General features: G+C 38.8%; 1 protein-coding gene across 2 annotated transcripts in view; it reads right to left on the minus strand.

The window, feature by feature from the left end:
* The window catches only part of LOC145986531 (BMP and activin membrane-bound inhibitor homolog), a 252946-nt gene that overhangs the window by 17458 nt on the left and 210665 nt on the right, over positions 1–24823 (minus strand). For both annotated transcript variants that reach the window (XM_083120650.1, XM_083120649.1), the window contains exons 2-3: positions 3616–3742; positions 1248–1375 (exon numbers count right to left, since the gene is read on the minus strand). In XM_083120650.1, coding sequence (XP_082976776.1) covers positions 1248–1375; positions 3616–3742 — 255 coding nt within the window. The remainder of the gene's footprint in view (positions 1–1247; positions 1376–3615; positions 3743–24823) is intronic.

Raw genomic sequence — 24823 nt, forward strand, 5'->3', positions numbered from 1 at the left:
GATGGCAAGAAAATCCCATGAGAGATTCTGTTCTTTTAGTGCACTAAACAGGCAGGCATCAAAGAAGCAATTGTGGCGTTCTGGGCAGTTAATGTTCCAGGAACGCAGAACTTAGAAGCCATAATTAGCGCTAAAGGAAAAAGGAATTGTAAATGTGCCAGAAATGGGGGAAATCTAGATGCATTTAGTTTTCCTAATAATATATATATATATATATATATACACACACACATTTCTGATCGCGTTTGCTGTGCCATTTTAGTATTTCCTTTCCGTTTGAACTCGGTAGCAACAACTGAACTTTACCGGGTTTAAACACTTTAAATTTAATTAAAACTTCACTAACCTGAAGCTTACAGCTAACAAGTCGTTGCACCATTTCTTTATGATGTTAAAATCACTTGGATTTATATAATACAGTTGAAATCCGGCATAAGTTTTAAAGAGCAGCTATATACTAATCTTCATTAGAATAGACTCAAAGAACAAAGAATGTGAGTCTATAAGGTCATGTTTAGAAACAAATTTCCTAGCGCAAATTTAGGTACAAATGTTGTTACTATTACTTCTACTACTTCAACTGAGGATAAAGTAGCGATGTCTAATCTAAGATTAGATGTGAGAAATAAGGTGCCAGAAATATTTGTATTTGGGAGGACACCTTTTGCAGCATCCTTGCGACAAGGTACGTGCTTATTTAAATTGTAATTATACCTGTAATTGTGAAAAGTGGAAACATTACAAAACAAGCGGTTTCTGTTACGGACTTCCTGTAAGTCAATTTGCTGGGACCTGTTGCATGAAGGGGCCGCTCGGCGGCCGACGCTCTGACGGTAAACGACTGAAATAACCTCCCTTACTATATTATTATTAAACGTTTATAGAATATTTTACAAATTTATTTTTATCAAAATCACACTTCTTCCTATATATGAAACATTTAGGAATAATCTCGGCTTAAATTCGGTAAATTTAATTTCAACCAAATTAATTACTTACTGACCTTTTATTGCATTTTTAAAGTTAACATATTTTTTTCGTTGCCCATAAACTTCTACTAGAACAGAATTACAGATTTCTACTCACGATCTGTTAACAAATGTTCTGGGTTCGAAAAACAGTCACGGTTCTTTTCCATTGTGTATTTCACGTATTCATCATTGATCCGCAACGGCGCGATTAACCTAAAAGGACAAAAAATAACCAAAGTAGAAATAAATATTTAGAAAACTTGAACCAGTACTTACGCAGCAAGGATCCGTTCAGTTGCGCACTGAGCCGTATCCTGAACTCTGGACTGTCGCTGTAGTTGCACATGTCTTCCCGGCAACACAACAGCTGCGCAGAATTGGAATGGCAATCGTCCTGGTTTGACCTGCAACGAAGGAATATACCGATCAGGAATATCACATAAAGCACGGAAACTTATGTAATAATTACGTTCATTAAACACAAAGCTTTGTAAATTCGATACAACGTGGAGTAGGTGTTGAAATTCTTTACTTGATTCTGTGTGGCTGTTCTTAAACTGATGTGGTATCTCTATGGAACAAGGGTTATTGAACTAGAAAATGTGGTGATCTTGTGTGAAAATCTCATGTCCACACACAGAACTCGCAATGTACTGTACCAAGTCAAGATTGATGCACCCACTAAAAGTAGGTTTGTGAACAAATTAAAAATGACAAGAAATCAATTTTAAATTTATCACAAACTATACTTAAGTTTGGTTTACTGAGTATTACTGGTTGTTACAGTAGAAATTGTATATTAAATACTACAGAAAAAGGAGTCATGTTTTGCAAGTAGAAATCTACTATAGTAAGTGGCTATTGAAATATACCACTTTCTTGTTGCATTCTTAGATTGTGTTTGATTTGGTTCATAGGATTACTACATGTGTTACTACATATCACTGTAATTGTTGATATTTTATGAATATGAATGAATTCTGTTGTTTATTATTACTCAAAACATGGCAAGTAATATGTAAAAGATCATCCCTGATGTCCCTATCCAACAGTCATTTCAACTGTACTTGTAACATGTGAAGTGAATATTCTAAAAACATTGTTAAGTGGGATCCTAAGTCTGATGTTTAGTTAAAATGTAGTGACCTTCTTGTACACGTGTTTACATACATGAATTGCCCCAATGACTTGGTGTGAAATAATTTGGTACTTGATCTGGAAGACCTGAAAAATTAGGGAATTTTGTTTATTACAAAATTGTAGCCACATTGGTTAAACGTGCAATTTTGAAATTTCGCGTCTGATCATGAGAATTTATGTATTTTAATGCATCACACGGAAGAATAGCTGATAAAAGTACGCACTCTTTGATGCATTGCTGTGTGTGTTTTTTAATGTATCAGAATTCATCATTAGCAGTTTGTTCATTTAATGCAAAACTGGAGGCAACATATGTGACATACTTTGGACTCTGTGTGCGGTGTGAAAATTAAAACTTTTTGCTTTGGAAGAATACTTCCAATGCTGGTTTATTATTAGTAGTAGTAGTCGTAGTAGTAATAATAGTAGTAACAAATATTTTTTTAATAATTTGCCGAGAATTTTACACTACGTCAGTTGTGGTGTAGGCGATTTACACTCATGACCAGGAAACGGATTTAAGTTATGTAGTAAAAATGTGCTAAATATGCAAATACATATTTAGTTATTTTTACCAAAATATGGATTTAAATGTGGACTTAAAATTGTAAAAAATTACGTTCTTAATGGTATAAGACACCACACGAGCTACACAAAATACAGTATTGGCATTGTCACTATTACCGTGAGTGTCTTGAAAAGAAACAAAAGCGAATCCGTAGGTGTGCCACAAAATCGTTGCTTCTGGCGCTGCTCTCAGGTTACCAATGGGCTGCTCTACTTGGGACTCTCTTCCAACGTTGCCAAAATAACGTTTGTAACAACCAGGAGCCGATGCTTGAGCCCTCATTCTTTATTGTTGACAACAATTATTGTAAATAAACAGGAATTTCAATTGTTTTACAATAACAAAACAAACAGTTGGGAGGTGTATAATTGATTTATTTTTTTAAAAAAAGCATTGTTGTTCAGATGACAGAAAAGTTGTAATTAACGAAATTGGAGGGTATAAAAAAGTCGTAAACTTTCGTTTGTGTAACGTCACTTCGCAAGAAATTCGCCCAACTCCTTCTGTCACACGGGGACATGTAGTTATTGCGGGAATATGAATAATATGTTGAGAAATGTTCTGAAATATGGAAATAATATGTAAAAAATAACTAAAATATGAGCCAAAACCTAATATATGTATAAATATGAAAAATAAATACTTAATTTTTCGAGTGTACATGCCATGATGTGCAATAACACAAAATATAACTGATTTCAGCTTCATACTTAAATATGTATTTACATATAAATCCGTTCCCTGCTCATGACACTGAATGATGAATTTAGTTCTTACCTTTGGAACATTTTGATATGACAATAAAATCCTTTAATTATAACATAACATAAAACAAAATGTTTCCAATGCTATGATGATCGTAACTGCTAATTTAATGTTCAAGCAATGCTCAATGTTCACTTCATATAGAGAAATCTTCTACGGAAATGTACTTACTTGGGAAGCAATTCCAGGCATCCATGGCCAGTCTTATAAACATCAGTGAAACAGACACCTGCTGGAGACTTGCACATATAACCCGTTGTGATGCAAGCAGGCATGTTGCAAAAGCACCGGACATCGCCTGAAAGAAACGGGAAAATGTTGGTTTTAGGAACGGACAAAACACACTTGCATGCAAACTGCATTAAACACTTTTACATCAATAAGACAACTTAATATATGTTTCAAGTAACTTATTGCAAACATAAATATACGACTCAGTCATAGTAGGTTATGTAGCGGTTATGAGGATTCAGTTGTATTACTACAGGTCTCCGTGGTCTAGATCTGACAAACAAAAAACTACAAAATAAAAGGTGTCCACTGATTATAGGAACTCAGTCCTTCGATGTACCTAGGTACACACCAGACATTCGCTAATTTGTTTTACCCAAGCCTACAAAAATATATCTCCGTGGCACGGCAATCTTTTGCCAGGATGAAACAGTTTTTTGTAGCATTGTTTTAAACGTGTGCATGTAAAGTTACAATGGGAAAACATAAACCATACAGAAGTGATGTGATACCTATAGCCAGTTACATATCCTTATTGTATGACAAAGTAACGATAACTGTAACTGATTACTTTATTTAAGTAACATACTCAACTCTGACACAAAAAGCGAAGCAAAATAAAGCAAGTCAATCAATTGTCCTCTCAATGCTGGGCCATTTTTAGCTCCTGCCGGACTGCTAAATGTTTAACCAGTCGACTCGGGGGAGGGGAGTGAATGATAAACAAGCAAACAATGTTCAAGAAAGAACGTCTTATCCCTTAGTCACCCCCCTCCCCCAGGTAACCTTTATCGCCCAAGATTACATTATCACGTGATAAAGTCAACGAAATGTGAGACATGCACACTAACGCTCTCGACCACCCTTCATTTACATTTTCGTCCGAAGATAACCTGCACAATGACTCCTTGGTTCGCTGCTGGTAGACAAGTCAATGACTTTTCACTGTATTATGCAAGTACTGAAGGACGAGATGCGTCCACGTTTTGAAGTGGGGGTTATTAAACAGAATTCACAGTAGGCCAGATGTCCAGCAGATAATTAGGGACAATGTACTACGGTTGCGTTTCGTCTTCGGAGGAACTGTAGCTATGTGTGTCAACGGCAAAAAAGAAAGTTATGGCCGGTCAATTGTTCATTGATCTTCCAACTTTGCTTCTTGTAAGGATCAGTCTTGTTATTGACCTTCCAGTCGGTAAGAAGCAGTCATTTAACATCGTCTCTCGAGAAATGAAATTGTGCATCGTCAGAGCAGAACGCCAAGTGGCCTTTTGTGCTAGTTTTCGCGATTATCCCAAGGGGGTATTGCTTTTGTTATACTTTTTTTTCTTTTTTGGTAGGGGACGAAGGTCAATCTTCGAACTGTCGAACTAACAGGACAGCATTTCTAAGATGGGCTTTACTATTCCCAGTCAGTAATATAATATCCCTCCCATGAAGATTTAATTCACAATGAAAGATGTCTGTCTCCTTAAAAGCTACCGTGAAATAAAAATTCAACCAAATGTAAAAAAAAAAAAAGAAAATCAAAATGTATTTTCCCACAAATACCACTAACACATTTCATGGAGTGAAATAATTTTCCTGTTTTTGATTATCTTTGGAACAGTATTTTTATAACTTCTAAATTATCTTTTTGTTGCAATAATCTGTTATCAATAAGTCCGGATTCATATAGGGGCAACCCTCAACATTCCAACTGCACATACCAGGTTTTATTACATATGTAATATTCGTAATACGTCTTATTGTCGAATCAAATATTCCATGTGTGTTTTTTAACGTTTTCTAGGTCTAACAAGGAAGATGCGATTCTTGGGACTAAATTATTGTTTTATTTGTCGCACATTTATACCATTATGTTTATCGCGAAAATTTAATCAATTCTGGCAATGAAATAAATGAATAAATATGCATTATCGATGATTCGAAGTCAAGGTTTCTATTTTTACATTGCTATGCGCTAACCTCTAGACCACTGCGTTCTCGGTTCTGTAAGATTCCAAAAATAATTTCGCAAATGTCAATTCTGGAACCGCGTCTGGTTGAAGTCCACTTTATGCATAGATAGGCTAATCGGAACTGGACCTACAGTTTAAAGTGGGGTCCGAACTACTATGTGCTTACACCGGGTACCGAACCAAAACCCCTTGATTACAAGGCGACCTCGGAAGCCGCCTCTGTTACGACCTTGGTTATTTCAGGTGAATGACTTATTGGAGCTCTTGCACTTCGTGATTAGCACAAATGCATACCCAGCTTAGCACGGCAGGTACCTTTTAGAACCACTGCAAGCGCTACGTTTTACTTCCGTTCCCAACTCGACCGACCTTGATTTCACAAACTGATTCAACGTTCCCCCTTCCTCACCCCACCTGATAAAAATGTTAGCAGGCAGTCAGTCGTCTTGTCAACGCCGTGCAGCTCTTGTCTTTTAAAAGCAGTCACGTGGCCTCAGACAATACCAGCTGCCAGGCGTCGCTGCTATCGTCAACTGCAGTGGCGCCACGGTGTCGAGGTCGGGCGGAAAAGAGCAGGAATCCAGGTTAGCTTCAGAATGGGGAGGAGAACCACGACTCGGTGGCGCCTGGCGAAATCCGCCGGGAATTGTACTTGCACCTAGCGTCGCTTCACCACTGCGTTCCACTCTAATAGGAAAGGTTCTTCCTGTCATTACGGCGGGGGCTTTTAACCCCGTCCGCAGAAATTACGGTTTCGATCCTATCCTTGGTATTATGCGCACGATCTTCACCCCCAAAATTTCTTCCCCTTTTCCGACGGAATATCTCCCGTTCTGTTCTCGGAGGGGAAGTAATCTGAAAGGATCTTGACATCACGAAGTGGCATTACTACCACCGCAATGTTACAACTCGGAAGGTTGGTCTGTGGACAATTGTTTAACAAATCCTGCAATAGCAGATTTAGTTTGACCTTGTCACACGTCACGCCAAATCGACGCAAAAATTGTCAAAATTACACACAAACGAGACACATGTGCAATGGGTACGTGTAAAGGTGAATGGCCAAAACGCTCACAAATCTGGTGCTGTTTTCAGAAGTTTAGAAGTATGTATACTGATACTGAAGAAAATTTGATACGTTGTAGAGAACGGGGCCAATGAACCAATAATTACGGCAAACTTCAGAGTTGAAATTCTTTCTTCGAAAAATGTGTACTAATGTTTGGAATGGTTGTGAATAGTCAACTTTTAGATCTTGAACTGGATCTGTAGAACGTTCTTAAATCTAGATTATTAAGAATTAGATACGTTAAGGGAGTAATCACTTCAGAGAGTTCGAACGAAGCTTGCAGACGAAAAACAAATTCGGAGAATGCGAAAGTTGTTCAACGAAATTACATTACAAATTACAAAAATCAGAGGCGGTGGATATTTTACAATACATTCAAATATGCACAGAGAGAACTCAGTCCTACTTCAAAAATGCATACAGTGTGAAAGTTGTGTATAATACTATACTTGTGTGTTAATTTAATATTGTTTTGCAGTCCCAAAAGGGGTCCACGAAATACATACATCAAAGCACTAAATAAATAACGCTCGACAGATAGTACGTGAAATATATGTACCTTTTTTTGCCGGTTTTATAATTTTGTACCTTTATTATCATTAGCCCTTACTGTACATTTTCGGATGTCGTTAATTTAATTGTTTATCGCAGTAGAAAAGGAACAAAAGCAATTTGGATGTTTATGAAATTAATGAAAAAAGGAAACTTATTATATTTTCGCACGCTCAATGAAGAAATTTATTAATATTATCAGAAAAGTATGGAGATGCAAGTTTATGTAGATATGTTATTATATTGTAAGTTTGTATTATTACTTCTATCATCGTCTCATGTGCTATTTGATCTTGTCATGTATACAAATTAGCATTATGACTCAAATTTTCAAATAAATACACATCAATCTTCTGGACGAATTCTAAACAATTCATGGTTTATAATAGCGTGGCAGAAATCTAAACGAAATACATTTTCGATACGAAACGTTTGCTGGAGATTGGACCAATGTCCAGCGAACTTAATAATGATTACGCACAATGGCATATCGATTAGATGACGAAAACAAATTAGCCAAAGGATGGTACTGCCTTCAAAGGAGTTGCACCACAGCTTCTTCCAAGGCTCGAGATTACGAGGTCACCAAACCACTTTCGATGTTTGGATTGCGATTATTCAAAACACACTGTCACCAAACATACTGTGAACGCCAAGCGCCTTTTTTTTTTCTAACCAATCCCAGCTGGCGGTCCTCAAGAGTGCCACCAGCATTTTATCAACGCAACAAAGGTAAGAGAAAGATCAGCTAGACAGGGGGCCCACCTGCCGTGTCACCTGGCCCTGAGGGAAGAAGGGGGGGGCGCAGTCAACCTGACCGGTGGGCACAATGTGTAGCTAATGGCAGAAAATCGAGTTCGTTCCGTGCACTACGCCGGCACGGTGACGCCGTTCGTATTTTTTTTCCTCCACAAGAGTCCATCCACTAACGAGAAGTTGGAAGCGTGGCACTTTCGTTCTGCATCGCTGGCCACTAGCTCAGACAGAGTTGACTGGCCTTCCTACAAACGAAACTTCCCCCTGCGTGCGTTTTTCTCTCTCTTGATTTCTCTTCCCAGAGTACGCTGTTAATAAAATCAACATTAGATTTGTTCTTTTTCCGGTGTTTGACTGTGCAGGATGTACCAGAACACGAAAATAAGAGTTAGATAAAAAAAGGGACAAGATAAACAGTAAGGAGGGGGGGAAATTAAAATGGCCACGCTGGGGAGGGCGTGGGGCAATGTGGAGACGAGCATATTAATGCAGGAACTTATTGTGTAGTAAATAAACCACGAAGAGCTAGCTATATATGAATTTAGTTCCATTCCATGTACGAGTCACCAGGAGCGTCGTATTTTTTTAAATCCTCAGCCGAGGTTTAGTTTTAAATGAATAAACGAATAATTTGAGACTTAATAGCAAGGAAGATTGTGTAAATCTGAAATAAAAATACCGATACTGCAAGAACGATGTTAATGTAAACAAACCCATGTGACTTTGGAGAAACAGTTCCTTTCGTTGTGTTACGTCTGTTATTTTATTTTATTTTATCTATGAACATATTGGCCGTACCTGCACAGCTCATAAATATAAGTTCCCAAAACTTCAATGTAGCAGCTACGTTGAGTGGCATGGTTTCATCACTTGCACTATATTCTTAGGCGTAGCTGCCATTGGAAAAACCAACGGAACTTCTCTGAAGGCACGTGTATTTGTTGACATCGGGCAGAGAATAAAGTAGGAAAATACGGATAAAGGATAACCGGTTTCAAATTATCCGATATCCGTTTCGGATGCAACAGATAATCCGGATATCAGATTAATATTTTTTATTCCTGATATCCGAGTATTCATATAATCTGTGCATTCAGATCGCTATTTACTTTTCTGTGTTCGATAAGTTATTCTGGTAAGAATGGTGTGTGAAATTAAGGAAATAATGAACAAATAAAGGATCAAGACACCAAACTAATAATGTCATATTCTAAACTGTGCCGGGCGAAGTAAAATAAAACAAATCAATCAAAACTGTATCCCGTTTTACGTTTTTTTGTTTGTTACGGCGGAAAACGTTGTGAATTTATAGACCTTACTAATGCAGAGATCTGTGTAAAGCAAAAAAGGTAAACATTTTATAAATAGCTATGGATATGAAGGAAACCCGTTCGGACAGATTGGATGAAGAATTTGTAGATAATCCGTACAGTAAAAATACGAACATGGTAAATAATAGAATATCCGGAGAACCCGTAAAACGCATAAACAATGAAGCTTGTTATTTCCTTCTGGATATGTATGTGTGTCGGCGATTAGGGGGGGAGTGCCACTTTTGCCCCCGCACTATGCTAAATCATATCTACAAAGGAAAATATACTGTCTTTGCCCCCCTGGTTTTGGCACCCAATCGCCGCCACTGCGGAACAGTATGCTTGCATAAAGACAACACTGGCAAAACTGTGGCTGAAAATTACAGGGAAATTGCAAAGCACTAACTACAATTTTCTTCATTGGAAAACAACCACAACAAAATTATCCAACTTCTCATTAATAAGCTCCGTTCACCTTCTCCAACATTTATTTTCAATAAAGGGTTTTCCAACAGTAACATTTCGTCGGCCATTTTGATACATTCTGCACACCAAACTCTGCCAGAGCACTGACGGTTTACCTCGTCCAATGAGATGACTCATCACCAGCACGTCCATCAGCCGTGCTCGGCAGGGTAAAAGTTTGACCGAAAACGAGCAGGACGGTACAAGAATACTAGATTTAGGAAGATAAGAAATGTATATGCAACCCATCTACATGGTATGGTATTCCAAAAACCAACAGTAATAATTCTGAAGAGGGCCATTGTGGGCACACTTCTAAACCATGTGATAATGAGAATCCAGGTCTCTAATGCACACCTACGGGGAAAAGCACATCTAACCCTCTCAGTAAGTAAGTGTTAATGAAGAAGAACCCTTTCATGGAATTAGAATGAGTATGCAGTCCACGCGCCACGAAAAAGTGAAAAGGTTAGAAAAATAAAGGGGAAGCTGATGGAAGCTTAAAGTGTGTATGTGTGTGTGAACAAGCGCTGTTGGCTGAAGAGACGGGTTCTGTCTAAAGTTGCTAAATAAACAAACGTCATGGTGGGGTGTGCTGGTTGGTTTGGGTTTTTAACTCCTTTTGGCAGTGGCGGCAACCCTGTTTTACAGAAATTCCCTCTTTGGGGGGTAAAATCCCAATTTCCCTCGAAAACTTCCCTTCGTTTACAAAAAATGCAGAATTGTGAAAACAATGTTCAATTGAGAACGACGTAAATTATTTATGCTCAAAATAGAACACTGTTGCATAATTTCGAACACAACAATGGCAACTATCAGAGCGTTATATATCGGTAAACTACAGATTACGTGCGAATTAATTGGAGGCGTGCTGAGGATCTTCTGCCTCCAGTAAATCCAAACATCAGTCACATTGTAATGAAAATATTTCCGTTATATTTTAAAATATAAAATCTACATCCTTTCTTTAGAAATTATCAATGTGACAGTTGGTAAACTATTATAATACTGAAAGAATTTACCCAACTTATTATAACTAATACTTAACGATATTATGTGCTATTGTTGGCCAAACACACGGAAGTAGCATAGGACAAGAAAATTGTCAAATGTACAGCATTGTGAGGTTTTTCTTACATCGCGTACGATTCAACTGTTGTTAATTTATTGAAGTATTGATTTTATTATAACACTTAAATTTGTTATAGAACGATTAAGAAGTCTGGAATTTTATGTAACCAAAACATGCTAAATATGTACATAAATAATAGAAAAAAACGCTAAAATATGTAAAATCATGTATACAATAATATTTTTCGCAGTCTTCCATCATTTTTTTCAGTGCTACCCTTTAGGCTCCTGACAGTAAAAAGAGTAATTATTCTAAATTAATTGATCCATTTTTAAAGATGTTATCTTGAAATATTCTTAGAATCAGTTGGGGATTATTTACGAAATATCGCAGTAGTGAAGACAACTTATTACATCGGCAACCTTGTTTCTTTATATGTTATTTTCATGACTTGAAACAAGATTATGTGGACGTAAATGGTGGACTTCCAACAATCATTTAAAAATTACTGATTGTAGGATGAATCATATCTTGAATTAGTTCTTAATGCTTGTCCTACAAACATATAAAGAAAAGGACAAAGAAATGGCGCAATTAAATATTTGTACTCGAAACAAAAATGAAATTATCTTATATTCTTTCGGGACTGTAATTCGCCTATATTGGATATTTTGCTTGGGAGAAACTTTGTAATTTACACAATAATCAAGCCCTAGTAATGAGCGAATAATGAAAATTCTGAGTCAACGGTGGAACTATTTTCAGCTTGTTATATCCACACCCATGGGCGTCCGGAAGGGGGGGGGGGCGTGCCCCCTTGGAAAATGAAAGTCAATCAAAAATTATGTATTTCACACATATAATTTCATTTTAGCCACAATGATGTGTTAATTATTGCATGAACACCATAAATTCAAATTTAAGCAATGCTTTTTTAGGGAACAACACTATTTTTGGGGAAAATGTGCCTTGTTTGCCCCCCTGGAAAAAAATACCTTGCTTGCCTCTCCCTGGAAAAAAATCCTGCGGACGTCCATGTCCACACCACGGAGATATTATGAATAAATTTATCTTTGATCAGAAATTTTCTGGCATTTCCCTATGCTGAGGGATGCTTAGCTCCACCAAACTATCACTGGCTTTCCAAGAGAGCAACCAGGGAGATCCAAGTCTCTCTTTCTTCAAGCACACAAGGAGCCGTTCTCTTTTTTGGAATGGTTCGTCACGGCCCGGTTACACTTCAACAAGGAACTCTATTAGCCATGGAAAAGGAGAGGGGAGGGGGCGAAGGCAAACAAAACAAGGCAAGGGACCGCACACAAAGGCATTTCGGCTTCGGTCCTCTTGGCTCCCCTTGTTCTCCTTTTTATCCGAACCGACAAAACAATGCCAATAGCACGTGCGGTTGAAGATGGATACGAGGAAACTGAAAAGTACGGACAGGAAGAGACGTTCAGAATAGCCGACTCCTACATCTGTCACTATGTGAAAGCAGTAGCAAGTTTTTTTTCCCCCCTCAGAAGCGATTTCAATCTTGATTACCGGAACATTTTGATTCAACCATGGAATCCTCAACCCTTGGCATACTCTACACTGTGATCTTACACAGCGGGAAGTTACCATGATTTTGGTGGAACCTAACCTATTCGTTCAGCCACAATATCAAGATGCAATTATCAATACAAAGAATTTGTTTATAGTAATTGAAAAGCTAACCCATTAATAGCAATTATGAGTCTGTGCTGCATGGCTGCATATCTTCAGGATTAAAGTTCCGTTCTTCCAAGGCCAGTAGCGTCGCAACGGGACATCAAGGAAGAAAATGATTGAAAACATTGTTTGCTTTCATGGCTCCTACTCTGTGAAAGTTTGTATGGGGGAAAGCTGCTACATTTGTTGCTTTTTCTGTGTTACATCACTCGAGACGAAACCAAGATTCTGATAAGCCACATGGGCGTATCCGGCAGTGGGTCAAGGAGAGCACTTACCTCCCCTGGAAACGAGTGGCGAAAAGTTTCGTTCTCTTCATTGTGCTTCTTGTATGTGGTAGTAAAATAAATTTCAAAATATAGTAAAGGACTGCCCTCGCTGAGAAGTTCTTGTCCCTCCCAGGAAAAAGTCTGAGATCATTCACATCCAACCGCCTAACAGAATCGATCGCCTTCTTAAATAACTTCTTGGTTTTGCCTTTTTTCAGTTGGCTGAACAAAATGTCCACGGGCGGATTAAGATAAGTGAGGTTGCATGGCCTCCTAAGGTTCCTAAAACTAACAATAAACCGTGAAATAGTACATAACACTTGTCTCAAACTACTGCAGCCTCGAAAGACAACATCTGCTGAAACAACCATCAATGAGCCCAGCGGACGCCAGTTACAAAAAGAAAAAAGGTTGTTCAACATGGATGGAGGTCGTTCATTTATCACTGTATAATATAAATAGGAGTGTTCAAGATCAGTCCTTGCGGTCAGAGAACGATCATCCCCATCCTGGAATTTCCTGTTGTTTTGGCAGCAGAAGTAGCGGTTGCTGATCTTAGAGTAGCGTAGACGCTATCAAGGTCAATGCGAGCATTTTAATCCAGAGTCATTTGTAATTCTCGCTCCGCATGGTACACAGACTCTAAATTTAACTCGGAAAGAAGCTTATTTTTGCCTTCCGCGCTCCAATAGCGTCACACGAACAAGATACCTGCATCAAGACGTCGCTGTCGAGGGTGTTGAGTTGCACGTTGCACTCCAGAAAACATCAGATTCTCTCCGAACAGGCTTACGTAGTCACGATTGGAATGCCTTAGCAGTTTCATCAACAATCATGTTGATTATACAAGATAGTTTTATTTACAACAGAATTTTTCAGCTAACCTTAAACACAACATACATTTTCAGGATTTACCAAGTTATTTGTAGGGCTGAACCAATATCGATGCATCGATACCTGCCGATACCAGTAAGGGTATTGGTTCAAAGTGGTATCGGCTCAGCCCTAGTTATTTGTACTCCAGTATCCGAATCACAATTGCTCCAAATGGGGCGAATTGACCGGAATATCCAACGACGTTCTCGCCAAAGAATAGGTCAAAAGACATTCAATTTCTGCCTTGTTGTGTCTAATTTTATCGCTCGTTATCGACGCCACCGTACAGACCAAAGAATTGAAACGGTCAAAGAGCAGTGGCCAAGCAAATAATTAACTCGTATCTTGACCTGCTGATGACCGCGACACTTCTTCAAACTATGCTTCTGCTTCCAGTTCAAATAGTTCTTTGCCTCTTGGACCCCTCGTTACAAAGGGCAGTTCACGTTATCACACTTCGATGCAGCCACACAAGCAAAAAGGTCACCAGCAGATTGTTTATAGAAGCAATTGCTCGTTTGTCTGGCTTTCAGGTCCAATACTTATCGTCGCTGCCACTGCGCATGCAGAATTGAAAAAACGAACACGCACTGGATAGAGATTTGGGGAGGCAGAACGGGTCAGGAATAAGGGAGACAATAGTTTGATTCATTTCAGTGATTTCCTAGTATGTTTGCTGGTTAGACTGTGCGTGTGGATGTATTGTGGGATAATGCATTCCCTAACATCAACATTCGTTAGGTCTAGTAGCGGGATCCATGAGTATTACCGTGCAAATTGTCCACGACTATTTCGATTAATTTTTCTCTTGCATCCTATGTTTTGATTGATTGATTGATTTAGTTTATTTTACTTCGCGTTTTGTGCCTCTTGGCTAATTTGCGAAGATGGGGATGATTGATGAAATGGTGAAATTGATGAATGGACATTCACAAACAACCAAGCCCGACCGGGATTCGAACCCGGGACCCTTGGCGTCGCAGCGCGATGTGCTAACCACTCGGCCACAGGGTCGGGCTCTTGCATCCTATGTGTTTTTAAGCGATAGATTTTTATGTATGCTGGTGCAAAAGTTGTCCACAGCTTGATTTGAGTTTTCTTTTAATTCTTGAAACTCTTACTGGGTCAAATAAAGTGCAAGAGCATGGTGATGGACAATTTGCACGGTGGTACTCATGGATCCCACTGTACAAACACACACCTTTTCGGAAAGCGATTAAACATGCAACGACCCGGAAGTGTGTGTAATTTATAATAAATTGTATTTTACGTGGTGGTTCAGATCTGAAATAATGAGTGTAAAGATACATTGTAATATTTGAAATTTTGTATTCATATAGGCTACTTTTATACAGGATAGTCTGATATATCCGTCTTTTCAATCTAACTTTTATTATTATTAAAACTATTTGTTTTAGTAACTATCAATTTATCGTTGATATGTGTTATTTTTATTTACATTTCTGCAATTTCAAGAATATTTCACTCATTCAATCATGTGAACTTACAAACTCAAAGCAGAAAATGTAGAACTCTGTAATTGAGGATTCGTCTTTTGTGTTCAATAAATGAATAAATACAGAAATAAAATAAATGAAAGCTGCATTCATTCTTGCAGAGTAACGACTACTGGAGCCTGGACTCGCAGCAATATCATAATGCGAAAAGGAGAGGGGGGGGGTCAAATGGGAAGGTGACTGAAGTTCGAGGTCGATACAGTGGCAAATATGCCATTAGATATTCAAAAATATTTCCTAAGATATTGTGGATGTGGTCAGCCATACCCCCCTCCCCATTTTATGGCAATCAGTATAATTCTCTGTAGGGTTTGTGTTTTATCTATCAGCGTCCTGTGATTAACCCTTCATCAGTTTCATCCAATTGCCACGCTGGCGTACGCAGATTTATTTTTTCGGAGGGAGGCTGGAATTGTAAAGGTGGGTATTATATAGATGCGTTTTAGGGGAGAGATACACTATAAAAAAATTAATAAGTGCAAATTTTAACCTTCCTCTTAAAGGTTATGAAATACAAAAAAGTTGTAAGAAGAAGGGGGCACCACTCTGGTTTTTCTTCAGTTCTTTACGGCTTTCTTTTTTGAAAATTTTGAGTTTATCAAAATTTCAGAAGGGGTTGTAGCCCCACCAGAGCCCACCACACCCCCCTCTGCGTCTGCCAGTAATTGCCATTCAGCTTCATCGTTGTAATTAGACAAAGTGGCACAAACATTACAAAATAAGTAATCTAACAACACACCTGGAAAAATTTAAAAACCCGACGTGAGGTTCAAATATATAAAGTTTACATTGTGCTATACTTTATAAACGGGCTGCGGTGTGTTCGCGGTTATGAATTGCCAATTGGAGTCGATGTGGAAAAAATACTGTCACTACAGTACCAGTTCAACAACACGTGGTAGACTCGCCAAAGCACCTCGTAAAAGCTTGTCTGGAGGGACTGCAGCTCCTTTGGGGCTGTCAGCAAGCCGTTTCACGGGGCAATATAAAAGCGACTAATCGAAATCCGCTTGTGCATCTGATTTCCTGCATAGCCAATAGCCACTCGCAGCGGCCGCTGCACCGCATGGGCAATATCCTCAGCTGTTGTTATCGTGGAAGGAAAGTGAACCAGAAGGCTCGGAGGCATCTTTCGTATGCCCTCTCCGCCTTTTCCCCGCTCGCTCTTTCTTCTTCCACTCATCTGGATGCAGCCCCTTGATGAATCCCAGAGCTGGTTCGGGGTTCTGCATTCTCGGCGACCCATCGTGGCCCCGGAGCGAGCATAACTTACACTAGCACACATCTCCATCAGTCTTCCGGTAGCGAGGAAGAACACGCCAATAACTTATATAAGTGGAGATTCTGGGGGAAAGCTTGGGCAATGTCCTGGGTCCAGGATGGCAACAAATATAGAGCAGACGACGCGCACCAAGACTGGATGGATTCACTTTGGTTCCTCCCGAGACCAGACCACTGTTCTAAGGTCAGCACCGTTCTGCCAGTGTTGCAAGGTGCAACCTAAAATAACGCGTTATTGTTAATTTGTCATGCAGTAAAGGCATGTAAGTGTTTTACTAAATAGGGCGCCAATAGCCTAGTAGAGGGAGACCCCGGAATGGGCGATTTCAGGTCCAGCAACGTATCTGCTTGGAACCTATCTGGGGTTCACTCAGCCTCTAACAAATGGAGTATCTAGGGGGTAAAGGTAGCCGGAGCGTGGTGCTGACTAAAACATCTCTACAAATGGCCGCACACCTTCATGGCATGTTGCATTGTGAAGGGGTTGCTTTATTTACTTTTGCCTACCTGCAACTCTGTTATCTGCTTTCAATTCATCGAGGTATCACCGAAATGAAGTACAGTTACTACGTAATTTCTGTAGCGAGTTGCGTTGCTCCCCAACTCTGGCAAAGTATTATTCCTCAAGGTGTTTCAAGCCCAATTAATCGGGACTGGACCCACAGTTTGAGGATGATGAACACTTTCGCATAAGGTTCACGTTTGGCAAAATAACGCCAAACTAACATATAGGAAAGGAAATATTCCTCACAAGTCACGTGATTTTGTTTACATCAACTTTATTCTTACTGTGAATGGAGAATAGGAGAATAACGGCATTTGCCCTAAATTCTTTTCTCTCGTCCAGCGTAGAAATATGAACCATGATGACCGCTAAAAGACCTACCTTCCCAGAGGTGCTCTAACGGGAAGTTGTATCCCCTCAGATTATTTCAAAAGTCTGGTCTGAGTAGTACTGCTTTCATAGCCTTCTAGGGGGCACAATAGATACCATGTAAATTGCAGTCACTCGCACTTGCTTCACGGTAGGTGTAAAAAGCTTTCCATAAAGGAAAAGGAAATTAACTAAGTGTTGCCAACTGTACAATTTTCCAACAGTCGAACAATGGTATGTTTTGCTGCCATTGCATTGCCCCATGGCACACTGGTCGGCGTAAAGCACAAAGCATTACGAACGGTCAGCAAGGGAAGGTTCGGCACAGCACAGACAAGCATTGACAAATTGAATCAAAGGAAAGTGGTCTTTCAACTGCTGATTCAGATCTGTTTACCTAGCTTGCCGGAATACCTACCCGAAAATTAAAACCGGTCTTGTGCCTTTGTCCAGCCAGATCACGTCGGTGCAGATTTCTTGTTTACTGTACACTCTCTTTTGTTGTTGCGTGAGAAAATAAGCAGCAAAAATGTAGAGAAACTTTTTATAGAAGTACCAATTCCTCCATTACACCTCCACAAGTTCACCATATACAAATATATACTATTATTCACCCAATATCTGTCTCCGTTTGCGGCGTTTCTGTTCTGCTTGTTACCGCCCCTCCTTCGTGCAATCTGCAACTTCAGGAACTCTAGTTAAGCCATCGATGTAAAACATTGTGTTTGTGCTATTTATTATCCATTTCAGCAGTTCAGCATTCATCCTCATCGTCTTGAGTAACCTAACAAGTTGAAATAATGTAAAATAACCGGAATAGAAAGAACGAAATCTATTGAAACAGTTTCATCTTTTGACCTCTATTACCTGGCTCAACACCTAAACATTTTTCAAAATGCTGAAAAAGATTTTTTTCAGAACGCTTCTCCCTTACCACACCTGAATTTAGTTCGATTCGAACAACACTAATAACAATAAAAATCGACGTCTCCATGCATCCCTTTCAGCAATGTCGCAGTGACGTGACCAGGATTTTCGAAACTAATGCGTATACTTTTCTTAGTAGTAACCCGTCATTTTGACATCTTTTCCTGCCTTCCACGTTCTTTTTATGACCCTCCCCCGTCACGCCACTGGCAGCGTGCATTGCATAACAATAAATTAAGTTCAAGTACATTATTTTTTAACAGCCAGTATGTTTCTTATTCATTAAAGGCATAGTCTAATATCTACATATATGATAATTAGAACAGGACTTAGGCTTACAGTTTAAAATCATCGCAACAATTGGAACACGCCCTAACAATTGAATTTTAGTTCTCGTGATAAGCCACTACACTATCACAATGAAATACATTTCGATACTCATCTCGAGGCAGTGTTGCCATATGGAGGAACATTTGCTCTTTCTCAGATTCAAATTTGCAATCCAATTAACCATTTATCTTAAGAGCTTGAAGCCCGTAATCACAATTACAGTTTTTGCTCATCCATGTTGATGGGCATACAAAATCCAAACAAACGAAAATAAGTGTGAAAAACGTGATGCGATATTCTACCTACATTTTTCAATTAAGATGTCAACATTTAACACCATTATTTCTGCCCTGGCTATCTTGTTTCGTTTTCAAAGTCAGATCATAGAAAAGGTATAGAGTAAATAATAGTCACTTTTTTTGATCGCAAAACATATTTGATTGATTGATTGAATTGTTATTTTAGTCCACTTTATGCACAGAAAGGCTAATCGGGACTGGACCACCAGTTTAAAGTGGGATCCGAACCACTATGTGCCTCCACCGGATATCGAACCCAGGACTCCTTGATTACAAGGCTACGACGCAACTACTGCTCCATCTGGGAGGCCAAGACATACGTATTTGAAATTATGCTTCATGTTGTGCGGCGAAGTTTACAAAAAGCGTGGACCTGTATATATATTTTTAAAATGTCCTCTTGTACCATAAATTTTAAATGAATTTCCCCGCGATAAGAAATTTTCTCTTCATTTGGCAACACTGTTTCGGGATCATCGGTACAGTGTTTGAAAGCCGACCACCCAATATGCTGGATAGTAGTTTGTTGTCAATATATTATATGGAAGGTTACAAAAATATTCTGTGTGACCTTTTTTACTTATCAAACAGAATACTCAACCACTTCTGGTCTCACGACCTCTTCGAGTCAAAACATAAAAAAAGAACTATGATATCGAGCACACAGTCAGTGTTCACGTACGCAGCGGACGTTAACTTATATATTTTATTCGTATAACACTCCATATCAGTTGATCGATATTACAATAACATGTTTCCTACACACATTTTGCATCTAAGGCGTCCCGAATCAGAAAATACCTAACGATTACGTTGAATACAATTAAGATTATTGGTAAGATTATTAGAACTACAGACAGTAGCGGCGATTGGGTGCCAAAACTGAGGTGTGTGTGGGGGCACAGTGCGGGGATTGTACCGAAACGAGGGTGACGGCGCCAGAGGAATGGCAAGGGGGAAGGGCGCTCGCCGCAAGCAGAAGAATGTAGCACAAATGAGTCACTTTTGATTGATAGTATTTAGGTGTCCTAAACGTAATTTTCTTCGGGAGGCGTTTACTGTCCGGAAAAAAAACACCATTGAATTTGAATTTTATTACTCCATATAACATTGGTATTTGGAGGGTTCAGTACAGTTTATATATAAAACAATATAATTACAAAATTTCTATACTTTACAATCTAGATAATCACTTACGCTACAATATTCCTTATTAACTAACAGCTTTTTTATTTGTTTTTGAAACTTGTCATACTTTCTGCTTTTATATAATTTGGTAAATGGTTGAATATTTTAATTGCCATCTGTTTGGGTCTTTCTTGACGAGACCGAGAAATAAGTGTCTAGACACTCGGTGTCTTTGGAGACTTCGTTATGCTATTTGAAGAAAAAAAAAACCTAAAGTAATTTAATTTACTGTGAGATTTCTTCATATATTTATTACACTAGTCGTACATTTTGTTTACGGTAATTACAATGTAAATTGTTTGAGGTCAATTGAGAACCTGAGTTCCGTCTTTCGAGAATTCGTAAGCTGAAAAAAAATGCCTTCAGACAATTGCACGCTGTGAAAATGAAGAGACGAGAACGAGACAGGCATTACAACTCGATAAGAGGCCAAGACTGCCTACAGTAACCATTGAAAACACTGCATGATACAAGTACGCCTCTATGTATGGGTTCTCAAAAATCGCATTGTGGATCAATCACGTAATCGATTTCACCTAACCCCAGCTGCGAAACTGTACCACACTTTCGCTAGACCTGGCAACCTTTGTTATGTTGTCATTCTGTCGGGGAAGTAGACGAAAAGGTGAGCTTTCCACCGGCAAATGCCTCCTCCGGGGCCTAATGGAATTTGAGAGGTTGAAGTGGAAGCAGGGGTGGTGCGAGATGGGGAAGAACAGACCCAAAACTTGCAGATAGACAAGGGATCGGTTTACTGCTGTTATTTTAAGGATTGCCCACTCTCCTCCTCAAGGCCTTCTTAATGAACGGGAAAAAGAAAAATGTGTGCGTGTGTTTGTTATCTGACTTCCAGCTCATATGGAGGTCTGTCTGGCTGCAGCCTGCAACTTGCCATCAGGCGAACACACGTTGCCCTTGTATCCACTCACACGGTGCCTGGTGTTCGTTCCATCTGAAAGTGGTCTCGCAAGGGGAGTTAGCACAGTTTGTGTCTCGTCTCGATCTCGAAAAGAAACTCTCGATCACGTTTCGAAATCAACACAAGAGCATATTTTTTTAAAACAATAGTTCTTGGACATTAAACAACACGACCTAACTGTAAATAATACTGTAGAACAAATTTAAACTTTTGTTCTACTCTGAAATGATTTTATACTATAAGCCGCGCTTGAAGTCGAAATTGGTAGCAAGAGGGATGTTTGGTCGAGCCTTGGAGCTAGCTGCTTCTATAGTTTAACATAGTGGCATTGAGACAGCAAGGAAGATGTTTGGGGGGAGACCCCTCACTTTGAGCACTGGTTATTAGCAATGTGAATGAGAATCTGTAGAAAGGACTCCCATCATATATATGCCTTTCGCAAAAAGCAGAGGTTTCATCTGAATTTAGACTACAACAAAATCTTCATAACGTGCACCGTTAAAACTAATAAAAATATATAACTTTTGATCAAATCGAATAGTCAGAAATAACAACTAACTTTTAGTTATTGAGTTCTTTCACGAGCATTGTCTGTAACCTTCCGCTATCATTACTATACCGTACTATTGCTCCATAAGAAAAGATTCCCCTTGTATTTCAAAGTTGGTTGCATTAAAAAACATATTTATACAGCTTAGAACTGTTTACGTGCTTTGCCTGGCCATGTACAGTGGGATCCATGAGTATTACCCTGCAAATTGTCCATGACTATTTTTATTAATTTTTTTCTTACATACTATGTGTTTTTAAGCGATGCATTTTTATGTATGCTGGTGCAGAAGTTGTCAACAGCTTGTTTTGAGTTTTCTTTTAATTCCTGAAGCTCTTATTGGGTAAAATAAAGTGAACGAACATGGTGATGGACAATTTGCACGGTAATACTCACGGATCCGACTGTACTACATTTCAAACTATACTAAATTAGAAGAAAAGGATTGTGACAATGCTAAAACAGTTGGTTTTGGGAAACAAATCTTCTAGTCTGTGTAAATAACACATGAAGATATTGTTGAAACTGTGATTTTAACAGTGACGTTTAAGAATTGAAGATAACTGCAAACATAAACATTTATGACTGAAAGAACTAAATACACTGATTGAACACTATATAATCCACCAACTGGTTTAATATGGTCACTGTAGCTGAAATGCAGAACAGTTCCAGAAGATCGTACACAAATAGTTGTGATGTGTGCATAAGGTACAGTGATCAAACACTGGCCAATATAATTAAATGATTTGATTCAACTTCTGCGAAAGTAAACGGTGATAGCGTTTATTTGGAAATGTTATGTAAAATTGAACCAAAATAACCTATTTTCATGTAGAGGGCAAAAGCTGGTTGTGATGAGAAAGCAGAGCTAGACGTTTGTTTTATTTTACTTCCCTTTTCTGCCACTTTTCGCTAATTGCGAAGAATGAAATCATTCTCATTTACAAATGCCTGAACTGTAGCACAGTTTGAAGGAAGGATTCCATGTTTTCCACGCCAAAAGAAATTCCTGCATAAATCAATCTAAAGATTCAATGAATCCGGAAGTCAAATACCAGAAGAAATTCAAAACTGATAAGGTAATGCAGTTGGCTACATGGCTACAAAAGCCTCAAGAACTTGTTAATAACCCTAAGCATGCATTTCAACCAGAACTTGAACATGATCTGCCACAATGTCCAGCGCACCTTTTTATGTGAGAAGTACATTCTACCTCTCGCGTCACACGCACGCACACATGTGTAAAATTTTGCCCGAATCTAAGCAATGGCGTGTGCTGCCTTGTAGAGCAATTTATCACAGACAAACCGACTGACAGCTCTCAGCCTTTTAATCAAATCTTATCAGTACAACTCCCGTTTTGAGTCAATTTGAAAAGTCTGCAATCACATGCATACTTGCTGTGTGGGTGTGTGAAAGGAGGAACGGAGGTGGGGGAAGAGAATGTTAATAAAAGAAATACAGCCAGCAATCGGTAGCCGCGAGATCGCGTGACGAGCAACCTTTAATGGTCTCTGAGGAAACATGCAAATGAACGCCTCAGCCAAGGTTCTTGCGATGGCAGGGAACCTCCGAGCTTTTTCAACTCATTACGTGCAAACAAATTGTGAAATATCCGTTTGCGGTGTGCAATCGAAGCGGCAGAAAGGAATAACGTACCGTGTCGATAATATTGAATCACAGCCATTACATACGTTAACGCGGAGACAGACACCGATAATGTAGACAGCATATCCGTGTTCATATTAATTCAAAACGGTTTAACGTAACTTTACACAACCTTGCAGGACATTAACGGCGCTAGAGGGGGAGCAGGGGGGGCTGAACGAGAAAGATGAGACAAGTAAATGTTCTTTTAGCATTCATATGGATTTTTTGCGTCATATTTGGTTGTATACTAAATGTGACTTGTCTCCTTCGTTTCGTTCTGACGCCGTCACTGCTGCAACAGTATCGGCGAAACCTTGCGAATATTGCTAAATCTTCAGACTTGATATTTTCGCCAGTAAATTACATTGATTTTGCTACTACTTTTCTCCGTTTCGTGGTTTGAGGCGCTGGTGTCGCTGCAATGGTAATGAATGATCATTTGTTTCAACATGTTGCATTTCTTGACTGGTCCCAAAGAAATGCAGCAATGCATACGTTCTCGTGTGCACCAATTTTGGCATCTGGCTTTTTACTATTGAAATGCATTTAGCGAATAAGGAAATTTCACACCGAAGCGACAAACGACACCAGGGGCGCTGACTTGTCAAAATTATTGGGGGGGCTCTGATCACTGAAATAAATGAATGAATGACTCACTCCCTCCATTTTTTAAAAATACAAATTACGTCTTCGTATAGCAGTTCTTAAGCAGCTATTATATTCCTCATGCAAATGAAATGTAACATGAAAAACGTGTGTCTGCTCATTTGTTTTTTTAGATAACAATTAACATTTTTATTTAAAAGTAGGCTATGTATTTACAATAAGAAGCCAACATAACAGTTTTATGCCGGCCTCGGTAGCCGAGCGTGTTGGGTGGTCGTCTCAACTCGCTTTGATCCGGAGGTCTCGGGTTCGAGTCCCGGCGAAATAGCGAATATTTACAATATTTAACAGTTTTATTTAATTATTTACATAAATGCTAACACAAATCGCAGGAAAATAGTTTTACTTTTTTGTTCTTGCTACAATATTTTACTTTTTAAATTTAATTTTGCAATAATAAATAAACACATAGCACGCCGTGCTTTAGGAATAATGCTTTCCTTGCGTACTTTACTGCAAGCCAGTGTTGAATAAACTTAAAGACTTTAGAATTATTTTCCCCTTATTCTTTGGACTAGAGGAAGAGATTTCGAGGATAACTAAATATCGTACATATCAATATTGCCTGAAAGTCGTGTTTAGGACCTCAAATTGTTCAGAATTCACTAAACAACATACTGGTATAATTGTCATATCACCTCGTTATTTTGAAACTCTTTTTAGTAAAAATGTTAACAATACTCATAATTATATACTTAGTATAGTAATAAGTCATGTGTTTTTCTGTCTCCGTTCATAGCCCTCCCAAAGTTGATGGTTTAGCGGTGTCAGCCCCCCAAATTTGATGGTCTAGAACATTTCAAATGTGTATTTAATGTTAAGTTCATGTGGCACAATTCACAGTAAACTTTACAAGACAAGCAAAATAATACATTAGATCCTCTTAAGTAAAATTATTTGG

Source organism: Lepisma saccharinum, chromosome 4 (assembly GCF_977018435.1).
Source record: "Lepisma saccharinum chromosome 4, izLepSacc3.1, whole genome shotgun sequence".
In the NCBI taxonomy this organism is placed as follows: Eukaryota; Metazoa; Arthropoda; class Insecta; order Zygentoma; family Lepismatidae; genus Lepisma; species Lepisma saccharinum.